The sequence below is a fragment of the Trichosurus vulpecula genome, chromosome 4, assembly GCF_011100635.1.
Source record: "Trichosurus vulpecula isolate mTriVul1 chromosome 4, mTriVul1.pri, whole genome shotgun sequence".
Lineage (NCBI taxonomy): Eukaryota > Metazoa > Chordata > Mammalia > Diprotodontia > Phalangeridae > Trichosurus > Trichosurus vulpecula.
In genome coordinates this window covers 135,174,615-135,199,564 of record NC_050576.1, presented here as the reverse complement: position 1 = coordinate 135,199,564, position 24,950 = coordinate 135,174,615, and the positions used below count along the sequence as shown (strand labels likewise).

General features: G+C 41.8%; 1 protein-coding gene across 1 annotated transcript in view; it reads left to right on the top strand.

The window, feature by feature from the left end:
* The window catches only part of KIF26B (kinesin family member 26B), a 599,749-nt gene that overhangs the window by 212,325 nt on the left and 362,474 nt on the right, over positions 1–24,950 (top strand). Inside the window, exon 3 of the mRNA XM_036756209.1 lies at positions 5,038–5,574. Within this exon, the coding sequence (XP_036612104.1) occupies positions 5,038–5,574 (537 nt within the window). The remainder of the gene's footprint in view (positions 1–5,037; positions 5,575–24,950) is intronic.

The following is a 24,950-nucleotide window of genomic DNA, read 5'->3' as shown; positions in this document are numbered from 1 at the left end:
CGTGGTGGTCATATCTAAACCCTATTTCTGTGAGCCGAGTGCTACTCAGTCCTGGCCCCACATCCAATCCCTTTGGCAATGAGGATTCCTAATACAAGGAAGGTAATCAGCCAGTTTTTATTAAATTTACAAACCAACAATCAAAAGTACTTTCAGTAAATAGAGCCTTCCATTTCAAGTATGGATAGTTGGTTAATTTTCTGCAGCTATTTGCAAGGTGTCACGGAATGTCTGATTTGGCAGCTGTTGGCTTTTAGATTTGACCCCTTTTGTGGAGTGGGAAGCTCGGAACCCTCCCAGCCATCTCTGGCAGAATGGAAGCCAGATAATGATGACTTCTGCAGCACCAGAACCATAAACATTGTCTCCTTATTCAGTGACCATGTTCATACACATTTTTCAACTCTTTCAATTTAATGATAGATGGACTGAAGGCCAAACCACAAAAGGGACCTTATGCGTGCTGCCCACATGGATCCTCCCATTTCAGAGCATGAATTATGCTCAGTTTCCTGACCTGTAAATCCTACAGCCCTCCTTGAGGTCAGGAAATAGGGCTTTTCTCTTTGCTTATGGACAGCCCACCCAGATAGGGTATAAATGGATCCTCAGTAAGTATTTCATGATGATGAAGAGAATGAGGAAAGGGTAAGGAGTCACACCTTTTGTTCCTTTGAATAATAATAATGATGGTGATGATAACAGTAAGGCAGCTAGGTTGCCCTGTGGATAGAGTACTTGGGTTAGGGAAACCTGAATTTATATCCCTCCTTACTAGCTGTGTGATCCTGGGCAAGTCACTTAACCGATGCCTGCCTCAGTTTCCTCATCTGTAAAATAGGGATGATAGTAGTACCTACCTCCCAGGGTGGTCCTGCAAATAAAATGGGATGCTTGTGAAGTGCTTTGTAAACCTTAAAGTACAGTTTACATGTCCACTGTCCTTTGAAACTCACCATCAAATTCCTGTCCCATAGTTCTGAGATAAATGGGAGTGAAAATATGTTGTATTTAAAGTTGCTATTAGACTAAAATCCTCTTGGGGTCAGGAATCATGTCTTCTCTGTCTTTATATCCTGGCTCTACCACTTACTACTTAATCCAAGTTCAAATCCAGCCTCAAACACTTGCTTAGCTATCTACCCCAGGTTCCTTATCTGTGAAATGGGGATAACGCTAGCCCTACCTCTCAGGATTGTTGAGGGCATAAAATGGGATAATATGTATAAAGAGCTTTGTAAACCTCAAAGTGCTATGAAAATGCTGGCTATCGTTATTATCTTTATTTTTGTTTAGTCATTTTTCAGTTGTTTCCGACCCTTCATGAACCCATTTGGGGTTTTCTTGGCAAAGATACTGGAGTGGTTTGCCATTTCCTTCTCCAGCCCATTTTACAGATGAGGAAACTGAGGCACATGGGGTTAAGTGACTTGCCCAGGGTCACACAGCTAGTTTCTAAACGTGCATTTGCCAGGAAGATGAGTCTTTTTGACTTAAGGCTTGGCACTCTGTCCACTGTGCCACCTTGCTGCCCTATGGTTCCTCATCCCTAGGTCCTTAGGAGGTATTTGCTGAGTTGTCTCAAAGGGCCACATACACGTTTTATTGTTGCTGTTCCCGATGGTGATAATGGTAATGCCCTGTCTGCTACCAGAGTAGTTCTTCAGATGCTTCAGGTGAATCCTACGCCAGATGAACTCATCCAAATACTCTTAGTTAATTATAATAGATGGATATTTTTGTTCAGTCATTTCAGTCGTGTCTTTGTGACCCTATTTGGGGTTTTCTTGGCAAAAATACTAGAGTGTTTTGCCATTTTCCTTCTCCAGCTCATTTACAGATGAAGAAACTGAGGCAAACAGCCCAGGGTCACAGAGTTAGTGTTTAGGGCCACATTTGAACTCAGGTCTTCCTGACTCCAGACTGACACTATCCACTGCACCACTTAGCTGCTTGTAAATAGATAGCTACATTCATTTTTACCCAATTGTCCACAGAATATAAAATATAATAATAACAATATAAAAACTTGTCTTTGGATCATTTCTATCTGAGCTTCATTAAAAAAAAAACCAGTGATAATAACACAAACAACAGTAAGGATGCCAGTAATATTGCCAAAGGTCATTCAGGTGGTAAATACCCAAACTGATATTTAAAGCCGGGTTTACTAATCCCATGCCCTCTTAAAGGATCCTAGATTTAGAACTGGCAGGGACCATAGAGGTCATCAGTCCACCCCCCTCATTTTCCAGATGAGGAAATTAAAGTCAAAACAGGCTAAGTGATTTGCCTGAGATTTCACGGGGATTAAGCAGCAGCAGAGCCAGAATTTTCTCCTAGGTTCTCTGATGCCTTGTTTGATGGTCTTCCCTCCCATATCACACTGCCTTCCTAAGAGTAAATGCTTGATAAATGGTTGTTGGATAAAAGAATAGATATTTATGCCTAAATCTAGATGAAAAGTAATTATGCCGTGTTTTTGGCTATCTTGGCCTGTGAAATGACTGAAATTTCACCGGACAAAAATGTTTACAGTAGCAAGTGTCCTACAGGCCAGTTCTCATATGGTGCTTATGATGGTGGGAGTCTGTGGACTCTTTGTCTGCTTGAGATTTGATCAAGCATGACTCTCTGTTGTTTTCCATAACGTCATACGGCAGCGTTGAGTTCCTACCTCCTGAGCCTCTCCTCTGCTGTTGCCTCCTGATTTATTAATCAATTAATCATTTAGTGCCGAAGAGCGGTTCACAGCAGTTAAACAGTGAAAACAAAATCCTAGAGTTTACAGTGAATTCCCCTCCCCACGCATCCCCTCAGCGAGGATCTCTCCACCCACCTTCATTCCTCTACATCTTCTGTCTTCTCTTAGCCCTTTCTGGTCACCATACTCCTCCCCTAGTTTCACATAGTGTGGTCAGAGTCTCTATTGTATGGAAATCATCAGCAGCTTTGAATGGCCTGGCTTGCCTGCATTTTGATGGATCAAACCTTACTAGTTATTCATAGAAAGCATTATGCTACAAGAATTCAATATGGACCAGCAAAGATGCAGTGGTCCTGCCCATGTTCACTCCTTTTGTATCCCATAGCCACCACCATTCTCATTTGTGCTACTTCTCCTAAAATCACTAGACTGAGGGAATATGGCCATTTGCCTGCAGCAGATATAGTTAGTATAGTTAGTATGTCTGACTCTATATGACCCCATGGACTTTTGTCCATGGGGATTTCTTGGCAAAGATACTGCAGTGGTTTGCTGTTTTTCTTCTCCAGTGTGCTCCCATTTTGTAGAAGGGTAACTGAGGCAAATAGGGGTAAGTGACTTGTCCAGAGGTCACATGTCTAAGGCCAGATTTGAACTCAGGAAGATGAGTCTTCCTGACTCCAGGCCCAGCACTCTATGAACTACGCCACCTGGCTGCCCCAATAAGAGCTGTCCAAAAGTGGCATGGGCTGCTTCAGGGGGTGGAGTCCCTCTCGAAGGTCTCTGAGCGAAGGCTAGATTGCCATGTGTGCGGTGTGTTGCGGACAGGATTCTTGGATGGTTATGAGTTGGACTGGATGGTCTCTGAAGTGCCTCGAGATACTCTCTATACCATGATTGGGAATCAGAAGAGAACTTACATAGAGAAAGTATTTTAAAAGGAGATTTTAAAAGGAGCTGAGAGAAACATAATAGCAAATTGGGTGGTAGAGGTGTGGGTGAGCAGTCAGACAGCAGGGACAATGACCACTCGGCTACAGTTGCCTTGGAACAGGAAGTGATCCATCACTGGTTTCCGTGGGGAGAACCAGCCCCAAGGGATGCCATAGCAAAGGAAACTCTGTGTGTGTGTGTGTGTGTGTGTGTGGCCATGGCCCTGGCCAAGGGGCATGGCTTCTGCTACATGGTAGCATGTGCTCATAGAGGACTCTATATAAAGAGTGTGATATAAATTTGAGCTGTTAACAGCTATTTGCAGAATAAATGCTGTTTTCCATAGTCTAAAAATCCATTCCTACACCCCTCCTTAGCTATCCCTCTAAGATGGATCATTAATCATAAGGGGGAAGGATGCAGATGACTTAATTGTGAATCTGTTCATTGTGATCACCAGGGGGGAAGAACACCTCCACCAAAAACAAGTGTGTGCCTATATAAGGGACCGTGTAACTCGTCTACTCAACAAACTCCAGTGTCTTGCTTGTGTATCCACTATAAACGACAAACTCTAGCTTTTAAAGCCCTTTACGACCTCATCCCAATCTTATCTTTTTGCCCTTATACATAACTCCCCATCCCATCTGTGATCTAGCCAAACTGTCCTCTTTCTTATTTCTCACACTACCCTCCATCTCCCGTTCATCCCTCCTGCCTGGAAGGCACTCTTGTCTCATCCAGATCATAGAAAAGCATAAATTTAGCTTTATAGAATCCTTCAAGATTAGCTCAACCTCTGCCTTCTCCATGAAGCCTTTCCTGCCTTCTGCCTTCTCCCCCTGTCCCCATGGCTGCCCTCCCTTTCAAACTGCTCGGTACTGATTTTGAGGGTTTTTTCCTGGTGTATACTAATATATTGCATGTTCCTTTTTCAATAGAATATAAGCAACTCGAAGGCAAATCCATTTTTGCCTTCATATCACCCGTGCTTAGCTCAGTGCCTGGCGTATAGAAGGTGCTTAATAAATGCTTATCTGATTGATTGATTGAATGACTGTAGGTTGGGAGCTAAAGATTTGACTATCATTCTTGGGTGTGAAGAAGGAAGAAGACCTGGAACACTTACTTTTGACTGGTCTGGGAAAGAAGGTTCTTAAATTATTTTCTGAAAATTATGAAAGACTTGCTGTGTAAGGTTTAAATCTGACTGATGTTAATAGCCATCAATACTGCACCTACAGGTGGCAATTCTTTGGTTGTATCCCAATGTCAGCTGGTCACTGAAGTTGAGTGGACCTGGTGGCTCTCTCCTCCTTCCCCACCTACTGTCCTCCTGGTATGGTAGCATCCTTGAGTTAAATACTTCTCCTTCTCTCTGTTTGTTTGTCCACTAGGACCCTGCATTCTCTTCTGCCATCCATGACAAGCTCCAGGTTCCCAACACCATTCGGAAAGCCTGGAATGAACGGGATAACCGCTGTGACATCTGTGCAACTCACCTGAACCAGCTGAAGCAGGAGGCCATCCAGATGGTGCTCACCCTGGAGCAGGCAGCCAACAGTGAGCACTATGATACATCGCCCAGCTCACCTCCACCACTCCCTAACATCCCTGCCTTGGTGGGACCCCGACATGTGGGTAGCCTCCAGCAGCCCCGAGACTGGGCCTTTGTACCTGCTTCCTATGCCACCTCTAACTATACAGGCTTCATCACCAACAAGCATGGCAACAAGCCCAATAGCCTTGGGGTTGGCAGTGGGGCAGAGAAGAAAAATGGATCCCCCACTCACCAGGCCAAGGTCAGCCTCCAGATGGCCACCAGCCCCAGCAATGGGAATATCCTCAACTCAGTGGCCATCCAGGCCCACCAGTATCTGGATGGCACCTGGTCCCTGTCCAGAACAAATGGAGTCACACTATACCCCTACCAGGTAAGTGACTATTAGGGAAGAGCAGGCTTGGCTTGAGGTAGGGTTGTGAAGTAAGCAATTGGTCTTTCCTTCCCCTTTTCCCTTTTGGCATCTGCTCTAAATCAGGTGTATAGTTACTAGAGGTGGTGGGTCAGAAGTCACAGGACCTGTGTTCAAATGTTACCTCTGATACTTACTATCTATGACCACGGGCAGCTTACTTTGGGTCTCTAAGCCTTGGTGGACAAGATGGTTTCTATGTTCCCTTTTAAATCTACATCTGTGATTCATCCTTATGAACTCCCCAGGCTCCCTCTTCACCCACCAGGGCCTTATCTCCTTAGGGAAATGTCACATGCACCCAGCCTTCCACTCTTCCTAAGTCCGCTACTGATTCTTACTTATTCAGGATTCTGCCAGTCACAGAGTCCTGAGGTACTGTATTTTCAGAACTGAAAGATTCTCAACAGGTCATTTGATCTAATGCCAGTGAAATGAACTCATCATTTCTGTCAGTTTGCCTTTACATGTGGTCATTGAGCTTCGAACCGAATGCTCCCAGTGATGAGGAGCTCATGGTCTTGTTTTACAAACTAATCTGATAAATTAATCCATGCTAAATTGTTAATGGAGGATGATGGCTACCAAGGGCCAATGGGTAAATTTTCATAATTAAGACAATGGATCCCAGCCTCCTCAAGTATGGGCACCCCTTTTTAACATAAAATTTCTGAAATGCCCACATAAAAGGATTTGTACTGTGTGCTAAATATATTGATAGAGAAAATTCATGATGACTAACAGCTACTATGAATTTTGTTGTTGTTCAATTGTGTCCAACAATTCATAACCCCTTTTGGGGTTTTCTTGACAAACACACTGGAGTGGTTTGCCATTTCTTCTCCAGTTCATTTTACAGATGAGGCAACTGAGGCAAACAGGTTTAAAGAACTTGCCCAGGGTTACAAAGCTAGTAAGTGTCTGAAGTCAGATTTGAACTCGTCTCCCTGATGCCAGGTCTGGCACTCTATCCACTGCACCACCTAGCTGTCCCACTATAAATGTATCAGCCCTTTAAAATGAATTTGTATTTTATTAATCACAGCAACATTTGCATAGAATTAAAATAGTAACATGTATGCATAAGACATAGAACTTATTCAATAGGTATAGATTTCAGTCCCCTGGGAGTAATCTGGGTGTCCTTCATCTTATAGGTCAATCATGGTCTTTTGACTCCAAAACAGGAATGGAAAATAATTTTTTCTAAGTGCCAGATGATATACTTTTTCTTCAGTTTACTGTATCTGAAAATTTTGGAGTTAAAGTTCGACAAATTATTATCTTGTGCAGCTTAGATGAAGTGACCTGTCTACCATCATGCCTTAGTAGAACTGAGACTGGAATCAAGTCCACAGTACTCTTATCTGCCTGCCCGATTCTCTTCATTTGCAAAATTTATTAAGTGAGCTTGTAAACACTATCCAATTCTAACACTTCATGATTCTAAGGGGACGTCTTGCCTTTGCCTTAGTCGGGAAACAGGGCAATAAGCAAGTTGGGCCTTCTTTGTGCTTATATCAAATATCATCGAGTGTCTTCTGTCTGCTTCTCTCTGCCCTTTCTCCCCAACACCTGGCTTTTTTCCATTTCCCTATTTTTAGTGCCATCACCAAAGCTAAATTATAAACGTTCAGAGTTTATTATTCTTTGACAGAAATTGTACTGGGCACTAAACCACAGCATTGCAGCTTGATACTTTAATAAAAAAAGGAAATAAAGAATGGCCACTTGTTAGCAGGTTTAGATAGGAAGGGCAGACTTAAAACGATTATCTAAAATGATGTTTGAGGATTATTTAAGGTTTTTTTTTAAATAGCAAACAGATCCTTCTATAGCCCATTAAATTCTACAAAGCACTTTACATTTCTTTTCTTTTTTTTTTGAGGGGGGAAAGCAGGGTCACACAGCTAGTAAGTGTGCCAGCCATCTGAGGCCGCATTTGAACTCAGGTCCTCCTGATTCCAGAGCCGGTACTCTATTCACTGCAGCACCTAGCTGTCCAGGACTTTACATTTATTATCTCATTGGAGCTTCATAAATCTATGAAGCAGGTATTACAGATATCAGCATCCCAATTTTATAGGTGAAAAAAGTGAACCTCAGAGACATAAAAATGATTACCTTATGATCATGTAAAGAATGAATGCCTGAGGCCAATTTCTAGCCCAGGTCTTCTTGTTTTCGATTTATTATTCATACCACCCTTTCCCCCTACCTCATTTCCCTAACCCTTTTTTTTCCCTCCCTCACCTGTGGATAAGAAAGAAATGCTCATATAATGAGATCTTTGTCTTCCCAGTTTGAGGTGCTGTTCAATACAACTTACAACGACCACCAGCTTGAGAAGGTTTGACTTGTGAATTGTCTTTCTAACAGGTCTTTATTGCCTCCTTTCAAGTCCAACACATACAAGGTCACACATTTCCCTGAGCCAAAGCGACCAGAGGAAATCTCTCTGGGATAAAGAGATTTGGTATCTGGCTATGAATCGGTGTCCTCTTGTGTCATGATTTTGTCAGGCTGATGCCCAGGGACAGGGGCTATGGCACTGGCTAGACTTGATGTCTCCTGCTGTGGGCATCTCCCTGCAGTAAATATACTTTTAGTTCAGCAGTCTAGACAACTTGTCAGAAATGATTGAATGCTCTGATAGCTGGCCTTATTTTCCTGCTCACAACTTTAAAAAAGAAGGAGCAAACCCTTCCTCTGGAAAACTGCCACAGGCTACTGCATCTGAACAGAAGTGCCCTGAGGATTGCCCCTCCAAAGAGGGGGAGTGTGTTCTCAAAATTCTCTGAAGGATCCTCCCCCCATTCCTGCAGTACAGCTTTCTGAAGGGAAGAGGTTTGCCATGTTGGAACAATGTGGAAGAAAGATAAAGTAGTGCTCTCTGACACTTAGGGTTGCTATACATTGGTCTGGGTTTCCAAAGGACCTTGTGAACTTTCTCTGGGGTCTTTAAAAATAGGATAGATTCTCAATGGTCTGGGGTAGTTTATAGTCCAGAGGTTCTTAAGTTGGGGTCCATGAACTTACTTTAAAAATATTTATGAAAACTATATTTCAATATAATTGACTTCCTTTGTAACTCTATGTATCTTATTTTATGCATTTTAAAACATTATTCTGAAAAGTAGTCCCTAGACTTCACCAGATTGGCAGATGCAGTCCATGACACAAAAAATGTTCAGAACCTCTGGTTTATAGTGACAATTTTCCCGAAGGCAAGGGAAAAGACTAGGTAACCTCTCAAGGTCTAGAGCAGGGGTGGGGAACCTGTGGCCTCAAGGCCATATGTGGCCCTCTAGGTCCTCAAGTGCAGCCTTTTGACTGAGTCCAAACTTCACAGAACAAATCTTGTACACTTGAGGACCTAGAGGGCCACATGCAGGTTCTCCACCTCTGGTAAAGATTGTAAATCATCTCCTGCAATTATATTTCTGAAACATTCCAAATGTTCATCTGGACTATTTGTACCCAACCTATATTAGAGCCTTCCAAGCTCATATTGATCTGATTAGCCACAGTCAGATTAGCCACTGTAGCTTGACCCAGCATAGTGATCTCTCATTTTGGTCCTCTTCAAGCACGAAGGACAACAACCAACATATATGCACACACATGTGTATATATATATATATATATATATATATATACACACAAATATGTAGAGTAAAAATTTAGGAGCAAAACTAAAAATAAACATGATATCTTTTTCATCAGGCACTGGTGTGGAATGACCTGATTATAGATAGGTATCTCTTTTGCACCAGAAATATCCTTGAACTTAATCTTTTTCAGCAGATCTTTCTCAGCCCCAAATCTGCATTTCTTGTTGATGGCGAAGATGTATCAGATGTCACAATCCCTAAAAATACATGGGTGATTGGCATATTCCAGGTTTTCTCCAGGTTGTTGCATTAGAGGCAATGGGTCAAGGGGCATGTGTGTGTGTGAGGGAGTCAGGGTGGGAGGGCTCAATTATACATCTTTATCCAGATGTACAATTGGGTTGTCTTACTGTCTACCAAGAAATCAAACATTTGAGACAGCTTTTTAATGGCACTTGGGCCTCCCTTATTAAAAGAACTAGAGGAATGCTTCTAGCACTGGGTAGATCCTCCAGAGACAGAGACAAACACACACGCACACTAAACACATCTTTAGTAGGAAAGGCTACAGAGCTTTTACTGGAAATAAATTGAGTTTTGACCTTGATAAGAATACCAACCATCTTGATGTCATGCTAATTATCACCTTCTTTCAATCAACAAGCATTAATTAGACATCTCCTTTCTGCCAGGCACTATGCTGGGTGGGCACTGAGAATACAAAGACAAAAAAATGAAACAGTCCTTACTCTCAAGAATCTTACCTTATATTCATAGGGACAAAATATCCACCTACAGTATACATATTTAACACAAAGAGTATCTGGGGAATGGGGATCAGAAAGAGGTGTCTGAAGGAAAGTAGGAATTCTAAGATACAAGAGACCCTAGGCAAGGAATGGACAATGACTAATTCCTTCTTGCTGTTTGGCAACTGCTTTTCCTCAGTTTTCGCTTAATAGTTGCAGTAAATAAATGCCCTTGAAGTCTGTCCTCGTAGCAGTTATGGTAATAGAATTATAGAATGTGAGAATTGGAAGAGACCTTAGGGAACAACTAATACATTCATTCATTTTATAGATAAGGAAACTGAGTGACCATCATGGTAACCCAATAAAACTTACTGATTGATATAAAACTGTTATTAATGGTCCCTTAAGATGATCGCCTCAACCTCAGGAAAATGCTGAGGTTGCTCCTAATGATAGATCACTATATACAGGAAGAAATTGTGTGCCAAAGTGTCCTCATCTGAGTCCAAAAAATGAGACGTCTGATTACAAATTAACCAGTTTAATCACCAGTTAACTGATTTGAAGCCCAGCTTTTCATGGGAAACTTTATGAATTCTTCTAGCACATTTTACAACAGAGTTTTAGAGACAGGGCATTGATTTCACATTTAAGGGAGAAGCTTTAAAAGGGAGAAAGAGGTTCTGGTTTTTTTTCCTGAAAGAAGAACAGTACATTGGAAATACCAGAAAAAAATTCAAGAGAGGACTTGCTGGTTTATAGCCTCCACAAAGAGAGGACTCTCATGTCAAGTTTCTGACTTCCTTAGTACCTAGCATGGCATCCAACGCACAGTAGGTACTTAAATAAAATGCTTGCTGTGTATTGCGTCGTATAGGTTTAAATGAATTTATAGATGAATCATGAAAAACTGAATGGTGTTCAGTGTGCATCTAATCTTTGAGAAAAAAAAGCATGAAGGGAAATTGCTGTCCTTCCTCACAAAAAGTCCCATGGAGTCACTATTAGAGCCATTTTATAGATGTTTGATTTGATTTAGCCTTGTATCGATTTCATACACATTTACCTTGTGGATCAAATGAGATAATATTTGTAAAATGCTTAGCACAGTGCCTGGCATATAGTAGATGCTTAATAAATGTTTATTCTCTCTCTCTCTCTCTCTCTCTCTCTCTGATTTGCCAGCCTGATCCTTGTTGTATCACATAATTACAGAAGGTGAATTGATTTCAGAGGTAATTTAGTCTAAACCAGGGTCTAAACAGGGGAACCTGTGGCCTAGAGGCCATATGTGGCCCTCTAGATGCTCAAGCTCAGCCCTATGACTGAATCCAAACTTTACAGAATAAATCCCCTTAATAAAAGGATTTGTTCTATAAAACTTGGACTCCAGTCAAAAGGCCCCACCCAAGCACCTAGAAGGCCACAAGTTCCCCACCCCTGCTCTAAACCTTTCCCAAATCATGGAGCCTGTCTACAACATGGTGGTCCTGTCTCTTCTTGAAGACCTCCAGTGACAGGAGACATCTAACATTATTTTATGGAATCAGCAGATATTTCGTGCCATAAATTTCCAGCTGAGTGTTACAGGCTATGAATTTAGATCAGGGTATGGAGTATGTGAACAAATCATTTTGCCCTACTTGCCTGACAACTGTGTACAGATCTTATTCAGTTGTTTGCAGTCATGTCCGACTCTTTGTGATCTCATTTAGGGTTTTCTTGCAGAGATACTGTAGTGGTTTGCTATTTCCTTCTCCAGTTCATTTTACAGATGAGGAAACTGAGGCAAACAGGGTTAAATGACTTGCCCAGGGTCACACAGCTAGTAAGTGCATGAGGCTGGATTTGAACTCAGAAAGATGAGTCTTCCTGATTCAAGGCCTGACACTATCTGTTGTGCCACCTAGCTGCCCATGTACTGGTCATCTTCACCTAAATATCTTATTAACACCTCTAACTCAGAAATTCCTGTGAAGAAGGGGCCAGCTATCCCCACTAAATGCCAACCAACTGCTATGCACAGGGCAGGAAAATGAGTTTACTCTGAGGCAGCAGGATCCCCTGAGGGAGAGAGAGGAAGCACATACCAGGCAATTCAAACCACCATCACCATCTTGTCTACCATTTCCTTTTAGACCCTGTTGCAGACAGCCCAGTACTCTTAGCAGTAGCCCTTCCTTGTCCCCAGACCTGCTTGCTTATAGCCCAACTCTCACAGCCATCATGGAGGGAAGAGATAATTGTGGAAGAGGGGCCCACCTTCCTGATATAACCAGCAACAGCTGCTGGTCAAGTGCTGCCAACAGGTGGCTGGATTTTACTCCTGTTTCTTTTGACTCTAAACAGCGTCTTAGAATGTCACACAATTGAACCAATTTCTAACTTAGGAGAAATTGATGGGTGGTGGTGGAAACAAACCTTTTCTCTTCCTTTACTTTTTCTTATAGATGACCAAAGAGATGCTAAATTTGTTAATGTCACTCCTTATGGTTTAGCTTTGGCAAATCCATGAACATAGGAAAAGAAGTTAACTTGTACAGCTAACTTGACACAGAGAATTTTGTAGAAGTCGATAATATTATTACATAAACAGGATACTGAATGTGAAATATAGCTCGTGTGGGTATTTAGCACCATTTCCCAATGGCTGAAACCTTTGTCTAAAAGTAGCCCCCTTAGGACAGCTGGGTGGCCCAATGGATAGAGCACTGTGCTTGGAGTCAGGAAGAACTGAGTTCAAATCCAGCCTCAGACACTTACTAGAGGTGTGACTTTGGGCAAGTCACTTAACTCTGCCTCAGTTTCCTCATCTGTAAAATGAGCTGGAGGAGGAAATGGCAAACCACTCCCAGTATTTCTGCCAAGAAAACCCCAAACAGGGTCACAAAGAGTTGGACACAGCTAAAACTACTGAAAAACAATAATATTTAAGCTCCATGAGAAATATTTCCCAAGAGCTAGGTCCCCTCTTCATGTGAATTTGAAGACATTGGGACCTAGAGAACTAAAGTGACTTTTCAAGGTTATATAACTATTTAGAATCAGCTGTCTGGTTTCTAGGCTTACAGAACTTTAGAGCTGGGAAAAGTCATAGGATTACAGAGATTTAGAGCTAGAAGACCTAGTTTCTGGATTTCTTCACTTGGGGTCTATGAACTTAAAAAAATATTTGTATTACTATATTTCAACATAATTGGCTCCCATTGTAATCTTACATAGTTTGTCTTACACGACGGAAAACATGATTCTGATAAGTTCATCACTTTCATCTGACTTGAGAAGGGGTCTAGGACACAAAAAATATTAAGAGCCTTCGCTGTAGTCCAACCTGCTCATTTTACAGGTAAAGAAATCGTGGTCTGGAGAGATTAAGTAATTTAGGATTATAGGTTCACAGATCTAGCCTGGAAGAGAACTTGGAGGCCATCTAGACTGACTGTCTTATTTTATAAATGAGCGGACTTGGATCTAGGGAAGCTGAGTGGCTTGCCAAAAGTCCAACAAATTATCAGCCCCAGGGATGCGGATTTGAATCTAGATACTCTGACTCTTCTGGCCACTGACAGGTGAGCCTTCGCCTGACCTTGCCCAGAACTTGGGCCACCATGCCCTCCCTGGCTACTTCTAAACCATGATGCCTAGACTCTGGCCATCCTCCTTCCACCAGAAACTAGACTCTGCTCTTGGGTTCTAATAGGTGGTCCTTTGCTTTGTTTGGCTTGGAATCCAGCCATCCATGGACTTCCTGGCTATTTCCAAACCATGAGCAATACTCTCCCCTCTCCCCACTCTCTTTCCAACTCTGTATGTTGTTTTTCCCAATTAGAATGTAAGCCTCTTGAAGGCATGAATTGTTTTGCTTGTATTTATATCCCTAATGCTTGCCACAGTGCTTTGCACATAAGTGTTTAATTAATGCCTTTTAATTCGTTCATTCATTCATTCATTCATTCCATAGCCAGTATTCTTTGCCCATGCTTCATAAGGAGAAACTTTTTAACAATTCAAGCCATGATTTGGGGGGCCTGTATAAATTTTTCTTTTTCTTTAGCAAATATCCTAGTTGACACCTCTTCTATGAAACTTCCTTCTCCCCATTTCTTTCCCAGAGGAAGGTGTTCTCTCTCTTCAAAAGAAATCCCTTCCAGCTATAAGATTCTGTGCAATCCCTAGAAGGGAAATGATTTGTCTAAAAATGCACAGTACATTAGGGGGCAGAGTTGGAACAAATACCCAGGTCTCCTGATTCCCACTTCTTTTCACTGTAACATATTGCTTCTAGGCTTAGAGAGACTGAGAAAAAGGGTTTCCATCTTCTAGACAGGTTCTTTTTGACCTCATAGGAAGAGATTTTAGTCTAGAACAGGGGTGGGGAAACGTGTGGCCTCAAGGCTGCAGGTCCTGGTCTAGAAGAAGGCCCTTTGATGGTTTGAGTCTAGAGCGAAGTCTGGTTGAGCAATTGTGATGCCAACCCACTAGGTGGGCCTTCTGGATATTCTGGGCCTGTGGTTATTTCCAGTAGATTCTAATTTAGGGAACACTGGTCAAGGTAGAACATTATTTCCTTCCCCTTATGTAGCAGAGTAGGCTAGCCTGGGATCTCCTGAGTTTTGCCCCAGCAGTACTATTGGTCCAGCCCAATGCTACATGTTCACCAAACAAAGGAGGCCACTGGGGATATATTTATTTGCCCAATGAGGAAATCTGATTTGGTCCATTACAAACACCTGGGTTTGAGAGGCTACCGCCTAGAGAGCTGAAGAGTAAGATACGATGGCTTTCTAATTGGGAGATCCCTGTAATAGTGTGTTAGGTATCTGAGTTTTCACAACAGGCAGTGTGTTATAATGGATAGAGACCTGGCATCCAAGACAGGATGGCCTAGTTCAAGTCCAGTTTCTGATGCACACTGTCTATGTGACCCTGGGCAAGTCACTCAGCCTCTTAATGCTCTTAAGACTATAAATTGCAGAGAAAGTGCCATCCTGTGTCATTAGAAGGCATGTCCTCATCTGGGAATTCCCTATAACAATGAAAAGGCAGGTCCAATTCCCATCTTTTAACCTTAGTTGTTGTTTAGATTGGCTCTGTAATTTCATTAAGTCATCCAATAAACATTAAGCATCTACTGTGTGCCAGGTCCTTTTCTGGCACTCCCATGATTGGAGGTGATAATGGTCGAGGGAACAATCTAGCTTGTCCTAGGGCAAGTGGCTTGGTCTAGCGAAAAGAATCAGGGCTTTGGAGTTAAAGCACCTGGATTTGAGTCCTGGCTCTGTACCTTACTACCTATATGCCCTTGGGTATGTCACAACCTCTCTGTGCCTCAGTTTCCTCATCTGTAAAATGAAGACATTGGACTAGATAGCCTCCGAAGTTCCTTCTGCCTGTAAAGGTATCCTATGACTGCTTTCAGTCACTTAGGAAAGACCAAGTGAGTCATTGAATGGAAGCCACGTAAGTGTCCTGGGAATTGACTTCTTGCTTGAAAAACTTGCCGTGCAAAAACTTGTGCAGGTGTGCTTTTGTTTGTGGTCTTCTGTGGACACACAGAGAGAACAGTTGCTTTGCCTGACAGGTGTGGGGCCCCTCCTCGACTCCCATTAGGGATTTCCAAATACATAAGAGTTTAAACTCCTTAGCAACGAGACTTACAGTAACAATATTTGCCTGAAAGTTAATTGGGTCCAGATCTTTCGTCCACAGAGAGTATACCGAGTCTGTAAAAGTGTCTGACATGCTGATTTTATAATGACTCCCTGGCTTTTCCCAGATAATAAAAGTTCCATATGATTCAAAACACCACCTTCCACCTCTCCCCTCTCCCCCATTCTTGGTTTTTGTCATTTTAATCCATACAACAAAAGACTAGTAGGTGCCCTGAGTAAGAAACTCTCTAACTAATACAGGGTGTCCCAAAAGTCTTAGTGTAGTTGAAACCTTTAATTGCTTAAAACTGCATTAAGACTTTTGGGGCATCATATATGTAGATACACATCCTATATATCGCATCTTTCACTATTTTTGTTGCTGATTACAAAAAGCTTTTAGCTCATCTGCATACTACTTTGAATAGGAATTCAATGACAACAGCTCTTACTTTTGGACGCTGCCAGGAGTACAAGACTGTGTAAGCTACAAGCTGCTTTTTATCAGTCATCACGCCACAGCATATGATACAAAGCGTTGTATAATGTGGATTATATGAAGGTACAGAATGACAGTCTGGGTAACGTGATCTCTAGTGCTTCTCATGAAAGGGATAGGGCATGACCAGAAAGGGCAGTGGGGGTAGGGGGGAAGGTGGACAACTAGCGTCAATCAGAAGAGGAAGATGGGTTAGGCCAGGGGTGGAGAACCTACAGCCTCGAGGCCACATGTGGCCGTCCAGGTCCCTGGGTGCGGTCTTTTGACTGAGTCCAAGTTTTACAGAACAAATCCTTTTATTATGGAGATTTATTCTGTGAAGTTTGGATTCAGTCATAGGGCTGAGCTTAAGGACCTAGAGGGCCGCATGTGGCCTCAAGGCCACAGGTTCCCCGTCCCTGGGTTAGGCTGTGACAATTCCCCTGATAATAATGCAGGGTAGTAGGTATTCTCCATCGAATACTCAGTCCGACTTCCATCACTTGAATCCCTCTCCCAGAATCTTAATGTGGGTATTTTCCAAGGGTCAGTCCGTCTTTGGGCCTTTCTTCTCTCTGTGCTCTTCCTTGTCAGTTTTACTCACTTCTGTGGGTTTGATTACCACCTCTGTGGTTCTTCTGAGTTCCAGACCTCCATCTCTGGCTGCCTGTTGGCTCCATCTGCCTGGATATCCCATCTCCACTTCCAAACAACACACCTCCTACCCAAGCTTATTATCCTCCCCTCTTAATATTACTCTGCCTCCTGACTTCACTCTGATCTTGTTCATAACCTCATGGCTATTTTTGACTCTTCTTTCTCTTTTACTTCTAATCAGTTACCAGGTCCTATCATATCTACATCCAACCCTTTCTTTTTCTTCCTATTGCCATCAGCCTGTTTAGGCCCTCATTACCTGTGTTATTGACATAGCTTCCTTACTGGTCTTCCCACATCCTCTTCCCCAGTCCAGTCCATCTTGCATGTCATAGACACAATAATCTTTCCTAGATGCTGATCTCACCAGGTCACTTTTCTGCTAAAAAATCTTCAGTGGCTCCCAGATAACTTTAAAACAAAGGTCAAATTCCTTTGCCTGGAATTTAAGGCTCTTTACAATCCGCTATCATTTCCTCTTCCCTCTTTCCTTTTCCATCCTGTCGCATCACAGTTACTTCACTAGTTTTTGTGGCCAATCTCCCCCCCATCCCCAAACAACACAATAACTTCACTCATTCCTGAAATGTCCTCCATTCCCATCTTTAACCATTGAGTGCGTCTGCTAAAGCCCAACTAAAAAACCACTCTATCCAGCAATCCTTCCCTGATCCTCTTGTTCTCCCCTACCTGTGCCCCCTTCCCCAGTTGTTAAGGAGGCAACCAGCTGGCACAGTGGATAGAGCCCTAGGCCTGGAGTGAGGAAGACCCGAGTTCAGATGTGACCTCAGATACTTACTATGTGCTGGACAAGTTACTTAACCTCTGTTTGCCTCAGTTTCCTCATATGTAAGGTAAGAATAAGAATAGTGCCTACCTCCCAGGGTTGTTGTGAGGATCGATTGAGTTAATATGTATAAAACACTTAACACAAAGCATGGCACCAAGTAACATATAAATGTTAGCTATTATTATTATTAATTATTATTAAAGAACCTTCCCCTTCTGACTGCACATAACACTTTGTTTTGTAACTCTTTATGTAATACTATAGATTTTAGCCCTCTCTCTGTTGGTGTCCATTTGACTAGAAGCTTCTTGAGAGCAGGGATGGATTGTTTCTTTTCCTACCTCTTTCTCTTCCCCAATACCCAACATAGTGCTCTGCATGCAGTAGGTACTTAATAAATATTTTTTGATTACAGAGTAATATTCTTCCTTTTAGTCACCAGTCATCTCAGATCAATTCCCCTGGGTTTGGTCCACTTGTTGTGAGGGTCAGAAAAATTAGGACACTTTGAAGTCTTTTTTTGTTAGGGTTTGTTTTGCTTTTGTGCTTCCTTAGAGTATGTGGATAATAGCATTCATTGCTGGTTAGTAACCCCTCAGCAATGTGCACTTAACAAGGGTTTTCATGTTTAAGTTGCTGGGTTGGGAGTGAGGTTTGATTCTGTTTGTGCCGTAGTAACGACTACCCTATGCCCACTTGTCTCTGGTAGTCCCAGTTTCGTAACTGGCAGAAGGGTTTAGGACCAAGATGGGCAATTCCTCTAGTGTATGTAAGCAATGCTGCCATCTAGTGAGATTGGAATACTGTAACACACTGGAGAGGAAGAGCATTTCAATAGGCCAAATGCTAAAAATCCCCTTCTCAGATAAAATTTGTATTCCATATGAACAGGAAAAAACATGAGCCTTTCATTTCTTAAGAGAGTAGTTTGAACTTATATGAAATTAAAAATTGGATTTTCACTTTTAGGAGTATGTTTCTTTCCCTATCACTCCCTTTGATCATAGAATCACAAAATGTCTGAGTTAGAAAGAACCTTAGAGGTCCCTGTCTTGTCTAACCCTGACCTGAACAGGAATTCTCTTTACAGTATTCCTGACAAGTATTCCTTCAGCCTCTCCTTGAAAACCTTTGATAGAATACCCATTATCTCCCAAGTGCGCCTATTCCAATTTGAGGGAACACTAATTGCTAGGGAGTTTCCCCTACCTCTCTGCAGCTTTCGCCTCATGAATTCTCATTCTGAAATCTGGGACCGTCAGAACAGCTGTAATTCTTTATCTACATAATAGCTCTTCAAATCCTTGAAGATGGCAGTCATGCCCTCCCCCCACCCAAACCTCCCCCAAGTTGTTTTCTCTTCAATCCAAACATTCTCTTTCCCTCAGTTGATTTTTGTATGGCGTGGTCTCAGGGCCATGCACCATCTTGGTCTCCTTTCTCTGGAAACACTCTGGCTTGTCAATGTCCTTCCTAAAACATGACATCCATAATTGAAAACAGTGATCTCTCCTCTCCTTTGTTCTGGATGCCATTCTTCTCTTAAAGCTGTAGCCTAAGACCATATTAGCTTTTCTTTTTGGCCATCCTGTCATACTTTTGAGTTACATAGAGCTTACAGTTCATTAAAACCCCCAGATCTTTTTTCATAGAAACTGTTATCTAGTTGTGTTTCCCTCAATCTGTACTTGTGAAGCGGCTATTTTTTGAACTCAAGGGTAACACTTGACATTCATTCCTATTAAATTTTATTTTCTTAGATGTAGACAATTGTTCTAGTCTGTTGAAATCTTTTTATTTTTTTTTTGGATATTGATTTTTTTTCATCCCAAATGTTTTCCAAGTTGTTTTTTCTGTAAATTTGCATTTTTTTTTTAAAAATCACAGTTCAGAATTGGTTTTAACTGAAGATATAACTTAAATTCTAGGCCCCCAAGCAAACCTCTGAGAAGGAAATCTCTTACTTTTTGACACTCACTGGGGATGAAATACCCATTTTTCCCAATGGTCTTCTATCAATTGAGGGCAAGCCTGGGTAATTCTTGATATTTGGAAAAACATTTCATTGGCATAGGGATTCCCCTGACTGTGTTGATTATAACCCTTCTCCACATTTCACAAGTTGTTATAACTGAAAAATTCATCTCCCAATGACCTTTCCTGTTGAACCTCTCTCTTCTCAACTAAGCCAGGACTCAGGTAGTGGTCTGTCACTGGGACCGTATTTCAGTCCTTTCTAGCTCGGTAAGTCCTATCAGAATTTCTTGGCTTAGCCTTTGAGAACCTCTGACATGAAGGTATGTTAGAGTAGGACATTAGTTTCAGTGAGGCAAGACTGAGCCACAGTTGGATGGCAACAGGCTGTTTGTGAATGTTGTTTTCCTGGTTATGCTAACTTCACCCAACATGTTTACAGAAGTCTTTCCATGTTTTTCCATCTCCTCTGATGATTTTTTTAGACCTCATCCTTCTCTGTCTCTGCTACATCTGCCACTATTGATCACCTTCTTGCCCTGAATACTCTCTCCTTTCTGTGTGCTTTCATGACACTATTCTCTCCTGGTTATCCCCCTCCTCATATGTCTTCTCCTCCATTTCTTTTCCTCATTCATTATCCAAATCACATTCTCCACTGTGGGTGCCCCCCCAAGGTTCATTCGAAGGCTGTCAACTCTTGTTACGCTCTCCCAGTGACTTTATCAGCTTCAGTGGGTTTAATTATCACCCCCCCCTCTTTTCTCTGTTGATGACCATCAGATCTATATATTCAGCCCCAGTCTCACCTCTGAACTTCAATTTTGAATCACCAGTTGCCTATTGGACATTTCAAACTGGATGTCCAGAGACCCTTCGAATTCAATATATCTTAAAATAGAGCTCATTATCTTTCTCTCCATAACCTAATACTCTCCTAAATGTCCCTATATCTAAGGAGCCACCATTCTTCCAGTCTCCCAAGGTCCATACCCTTAGATTATTCTTGTGTTCTTGCTTTCCCTCATCCCATATATCCATTCATTTCCCAAATCTTGTTGTTTCTACTGCAGTCAGTCAGTAAATGTTTTAATGTATCTCTTATATGCCAGGCAGTACTAAGCATTGGGGGTACCAATAGACAATGGAAAGACATCCCCCGCTCTCAAGGAGCTTCCAATCTGGTGGAGCACCTTAGTTTAGGCCGCCATTGTGTCTCTTCTCGATTATTGCAATGGTCTCTTTACCTCATCTCTCCTCAATTCAGTCCATCCTCTATATTGTTGCCAAAGTGATTTCTTTAAGTATGGATCCTTATGTGACTCTGGTACCCAATATTACTTCTCTACCCAGACAAATCCAGTGACTGCTTTCTGCCCTTAGCATCAAATCTAAACTCCTCTATTTAGCTTTTAAAGCCCTTTTCCACCTTGTCTTGACCTATCTTTTCAGTCTCCTTGCACACTGCCCCTTCTCCTGGACTCTCCAGTCTAGTTGAATCCACCTTCTCATTGTTCCTCACTCATGACTTGACATCTCCTGAATCCATGCCTTGGCACAGGCTGCCCTCTTGCCAGGAATTCACCCCCTTCTCACTTTCCTTGTTCTTCTCTCACGACTCAGCTCAAGCACCACATCTTACAGGAGCCTTTCCCAATTCCTTGAACTACTGGCATCCTCGCTCTCAAATTACCCTATATTTAACTCCTTTGCAGTTATTCACATTTATCCTTTTTATATTTATTCTATATGCACATGTGTGTAAATATGCACGTGTATGTATATATATACATTTGTACTCACATATGTGTATGTATGCTTATATAGGTATGTGTATATATGTATATGTGCCTATGTGTGGAGGATACATATATACATACATACATGCACATATATTTGAGAATGTAAGCTTTGTAGGCTTTTTGAGAGTACAGATCATTTCATTAATTGTATTTGTATCTCCGGTGCCCAGCACAGTGCCTGGCACATAGTAGGTGCTTAATAAATACTTGTTCATTGATTGAATATCTTTTCATATTTATAATTTTTTTGCATTGTGATATCCTATAGCAGAGGTTGGCAAGTCATAACTGACCCTTTTATAAGTTTTTATGTAAAAACCATTCTTAGCTTGCAAAGCTGTGCAAAAGGCAGGTGGCATGCCAGATTTGGCCTTAGTTTGCCAGTTCCTGTTCTATAGTGTTTATGTACTGTAATCTGAGTACTCCCCTCCCCTCCTATTTGGCTATCAGGTGGCATACATTTCCAGGCATTTAGTTCATTTTTAGCTTGTTCTATTTCGTCTTCATTCTGGAGTGCCAATATAGACATTTTTCTCAGTAGAAACAAGGGACCAAGCAGAGGAACCTCCTTGAAGTAGAAAAAGAGCAATGAAACTTTCATTCTTAAATGCCCTGAATGATGGGTACCTACCTTCTTCCTAGTTTTTTATAAATACAAGTACTTTAGCAAGCTGTTTTGAGGATATTGTCTCATCGAATAAAGCCCAAGAGTTTTTACTTGGGGTTGGGGGGAAGGGAAGGTTTGAGTCACATGGGGAATTCTGTCTTGTGGGTCAACCATGTGGTACAGTACTGGATTTGATGGTAGGAAGACCTGAGTTCAAATCCTACCTCAGACACATGCTAGCTGTGTGTTCCTGGGCAATTCATTTAATCTCTCAGCCTCAGTTTCCTCATCTGCATCATGGAGATGATAATAGCACCTACTTTGCAGGGATCAAATGAGATAATATTTGCAAAAAGCACTTAGATGTAGTGCCTGCCCTATAGTAGGGTGCTATATAAATGCCTACTCCCTCCTTCCCTCCCCTCCTATTTGGCTATCAGGTGGCATACATTTCCAGGCATTTAGTTCATTTTTAGCTTGTTCTATTTCGTCTTCATTCTGGAGTGCCAATATAGACATTTTTCTCAGTAGAAACAAGGGACCAAGCAGAGGAACCTCCTTGAAGTAAAAAAGAGCAATGAAACTTTCATTCTTAAAACAGGCATCTGTGAGCCAGACCATAGGGGATCCTCAGATTTAGTTGAAAGAAGAATTCTTTACAGCTCTTTGCTTTGTTTGTGATCAGAAAGGTCCCTCACCAGCCAACCACACAGGACAACTGAGCTCATGGTGTGGGAAGAGTTTTTGCTGAAGACATTGAGTTGGGTTTTTTTCCCCCGCTTTAAGAAAGAATTGAAAGCACTCAAAGCCCGCTTCATCATACTGTACGTCTTCAAGTGTCTGGAGGTCTCTCTTACGTAAAAGAGTTAGATAACAGGCAGCCTGGTGCAGTGGGAAGAGTCCTGGTTCTGGATCTAGAGGACAGGGGCTCAGATGCTACCCCTGGCACCACTTCTGGAACCTTTGGAAAATTTCTTAACCTCTGTGGCTTCCCTTGATGACGTGGCATGTTGGACCAGATGGTCTCTGAAGTACTTCTACAGCTATGATCCTGTGATCCTAGGAGGGATTAACCACCTTTCTTAGTTAATGATCACAAACTCCCACTAAAGTTCTAGTCTTAGGGTTTTTTGGAGCTGGTGCTTTGGAAGCAACAACTGCTTTTAGGAGCCCATTAGAACTGAAGAGTGGCAGAGCAGAGAAATAATCAGCTTAGTTAGTGAACAGTAATAACAATAATATTTATAATGAGATATAAATTTAGGTAGCACTTACTATGTGCCAAGCGCTGCATTCAATGCTTTTATAGATATCATTTAATTTGATGCTCACAACAACCCTGAGAAGTAGGTGATATTATTATGCCCATTTGACAAATGAGGAAACTGAGGCAGACAGGATTAAGTGACTTGCCCAGGGTCACCAGTAAGTGTCTGAGGCTGGATTTGGACTCAGGCTTTCCTAACTCCAGTCCAGGCACTCGATTCACCGTGCCATCTAGCTATTCCGAGGCCCCCTGTAAGCTGTGAAAACAAGGAGGGAGGCAAGAACAAAAGATAAACGGTAAGGTCCCTCCCCCAGCATAAGTGGTGGATTATTGATCCTGTCATTGTTTTAGAGCATCTGCTAATTTGTAAACAAAAACCTAAAATCTGACACTCACTGGGGAGGCTTATTATTTGGTATGTGTACATGTTCGTGGGGCACCTAGGTGGTACAGTAAATACAGTGCCAGGCCCGGAGTCAGAAGACTCATCTTCCTGAGTTCAAACCTGGCCTCAGACACTTACTAGCTGTATGACCCTGCACAAGTCACTTAACTCTGTTTGCCTCAGTTTCCTCATCTGTAAAATGAGCTGGAGAAGGAAATAGCAAACCACTCCAGTGTCTTTGTCAAAAAAAAAAAAAACCAACCCAAATGGGGTCATGAAGAGTGGACATGACTGAAGAACAGCAAAACATTCCCAAGTAGCATTTTGGACTGACATTCAGAGAACATTTTGGGGGGACCTTGAAACAACATTAAATTTAGAGTTAGTGTGGAGACTGTAAAGTGATACCATTGGGTAAAAATGGGGAGGCCCATTCTCAATTGATAGTCAATAAACATTTATTAAGCGCCTACTATGTGCCAGATAACTGTGCTGAGGATACAAAAAGAGGCAAAGGTCAGCTCATCGGACCTTACAGGCACCTAGTACCACACCCATATTTTATAGATAAAACTTAAGCCCAGAAAAATGAAATGACCTATTAAGAGTCAGAGATGAGATTTGAAACAAAGACTTCTATAGCATTCTTCCCACTGTACCATATTTACTCCCTTTGTGACTGGGAACATTTTCTTCACCTATAAAATTGGAATATTATAACTCATACCACCTGTTCCCTTGGAAAGCCTGGTGAGTGTAAACTTCTCTGATCATTGAAAATTGGGTTTTCCTCTCCTACTCCCTCTCTTATCATTACTCTCATCTCAGACACTTACTAGCTGTACTGGTTCCTCTTCCAAGTTACCCATCTCTCCTTGGAACTGTTCTCCTTTTGCGCTGTTAGAGAAATCTCATCTGCCCTGTTTAAGTTTCAGAGTCAGCACCTGTGCAGAAGGCTCCGTCACATAATTCAGTACTGTAGTTAACACTGCTGCTTTTTAACGTTGGTCAATAACTCTTTCAAGATACACGCCCTAGCAGCAGCTTATTCTTTAATAGTATGCTTATCGAGGCCTGGATTTTATCTGACTTCCAACATGGAAATACTCACTCCCACATTATAGATGGTATTATAAACATGCTTCCTTGGTTTTTTTAAATTTGTTTTTGTTTTTATTACATGCTCAACTTCTGATAATTTCAAGTCTAGATAATCTATTTAGTAAATCTTTCCTGTCCTCTTCCCTTGGCTACCAGCCTTGAACACGTTTGCATCACTATGAATAGGTAGGCCAGGAAATTAAAGGAGTTGAAATAGGAACCCATTCATCGTGTCCTTAGCAGCTCTAGGAAAAAGGTT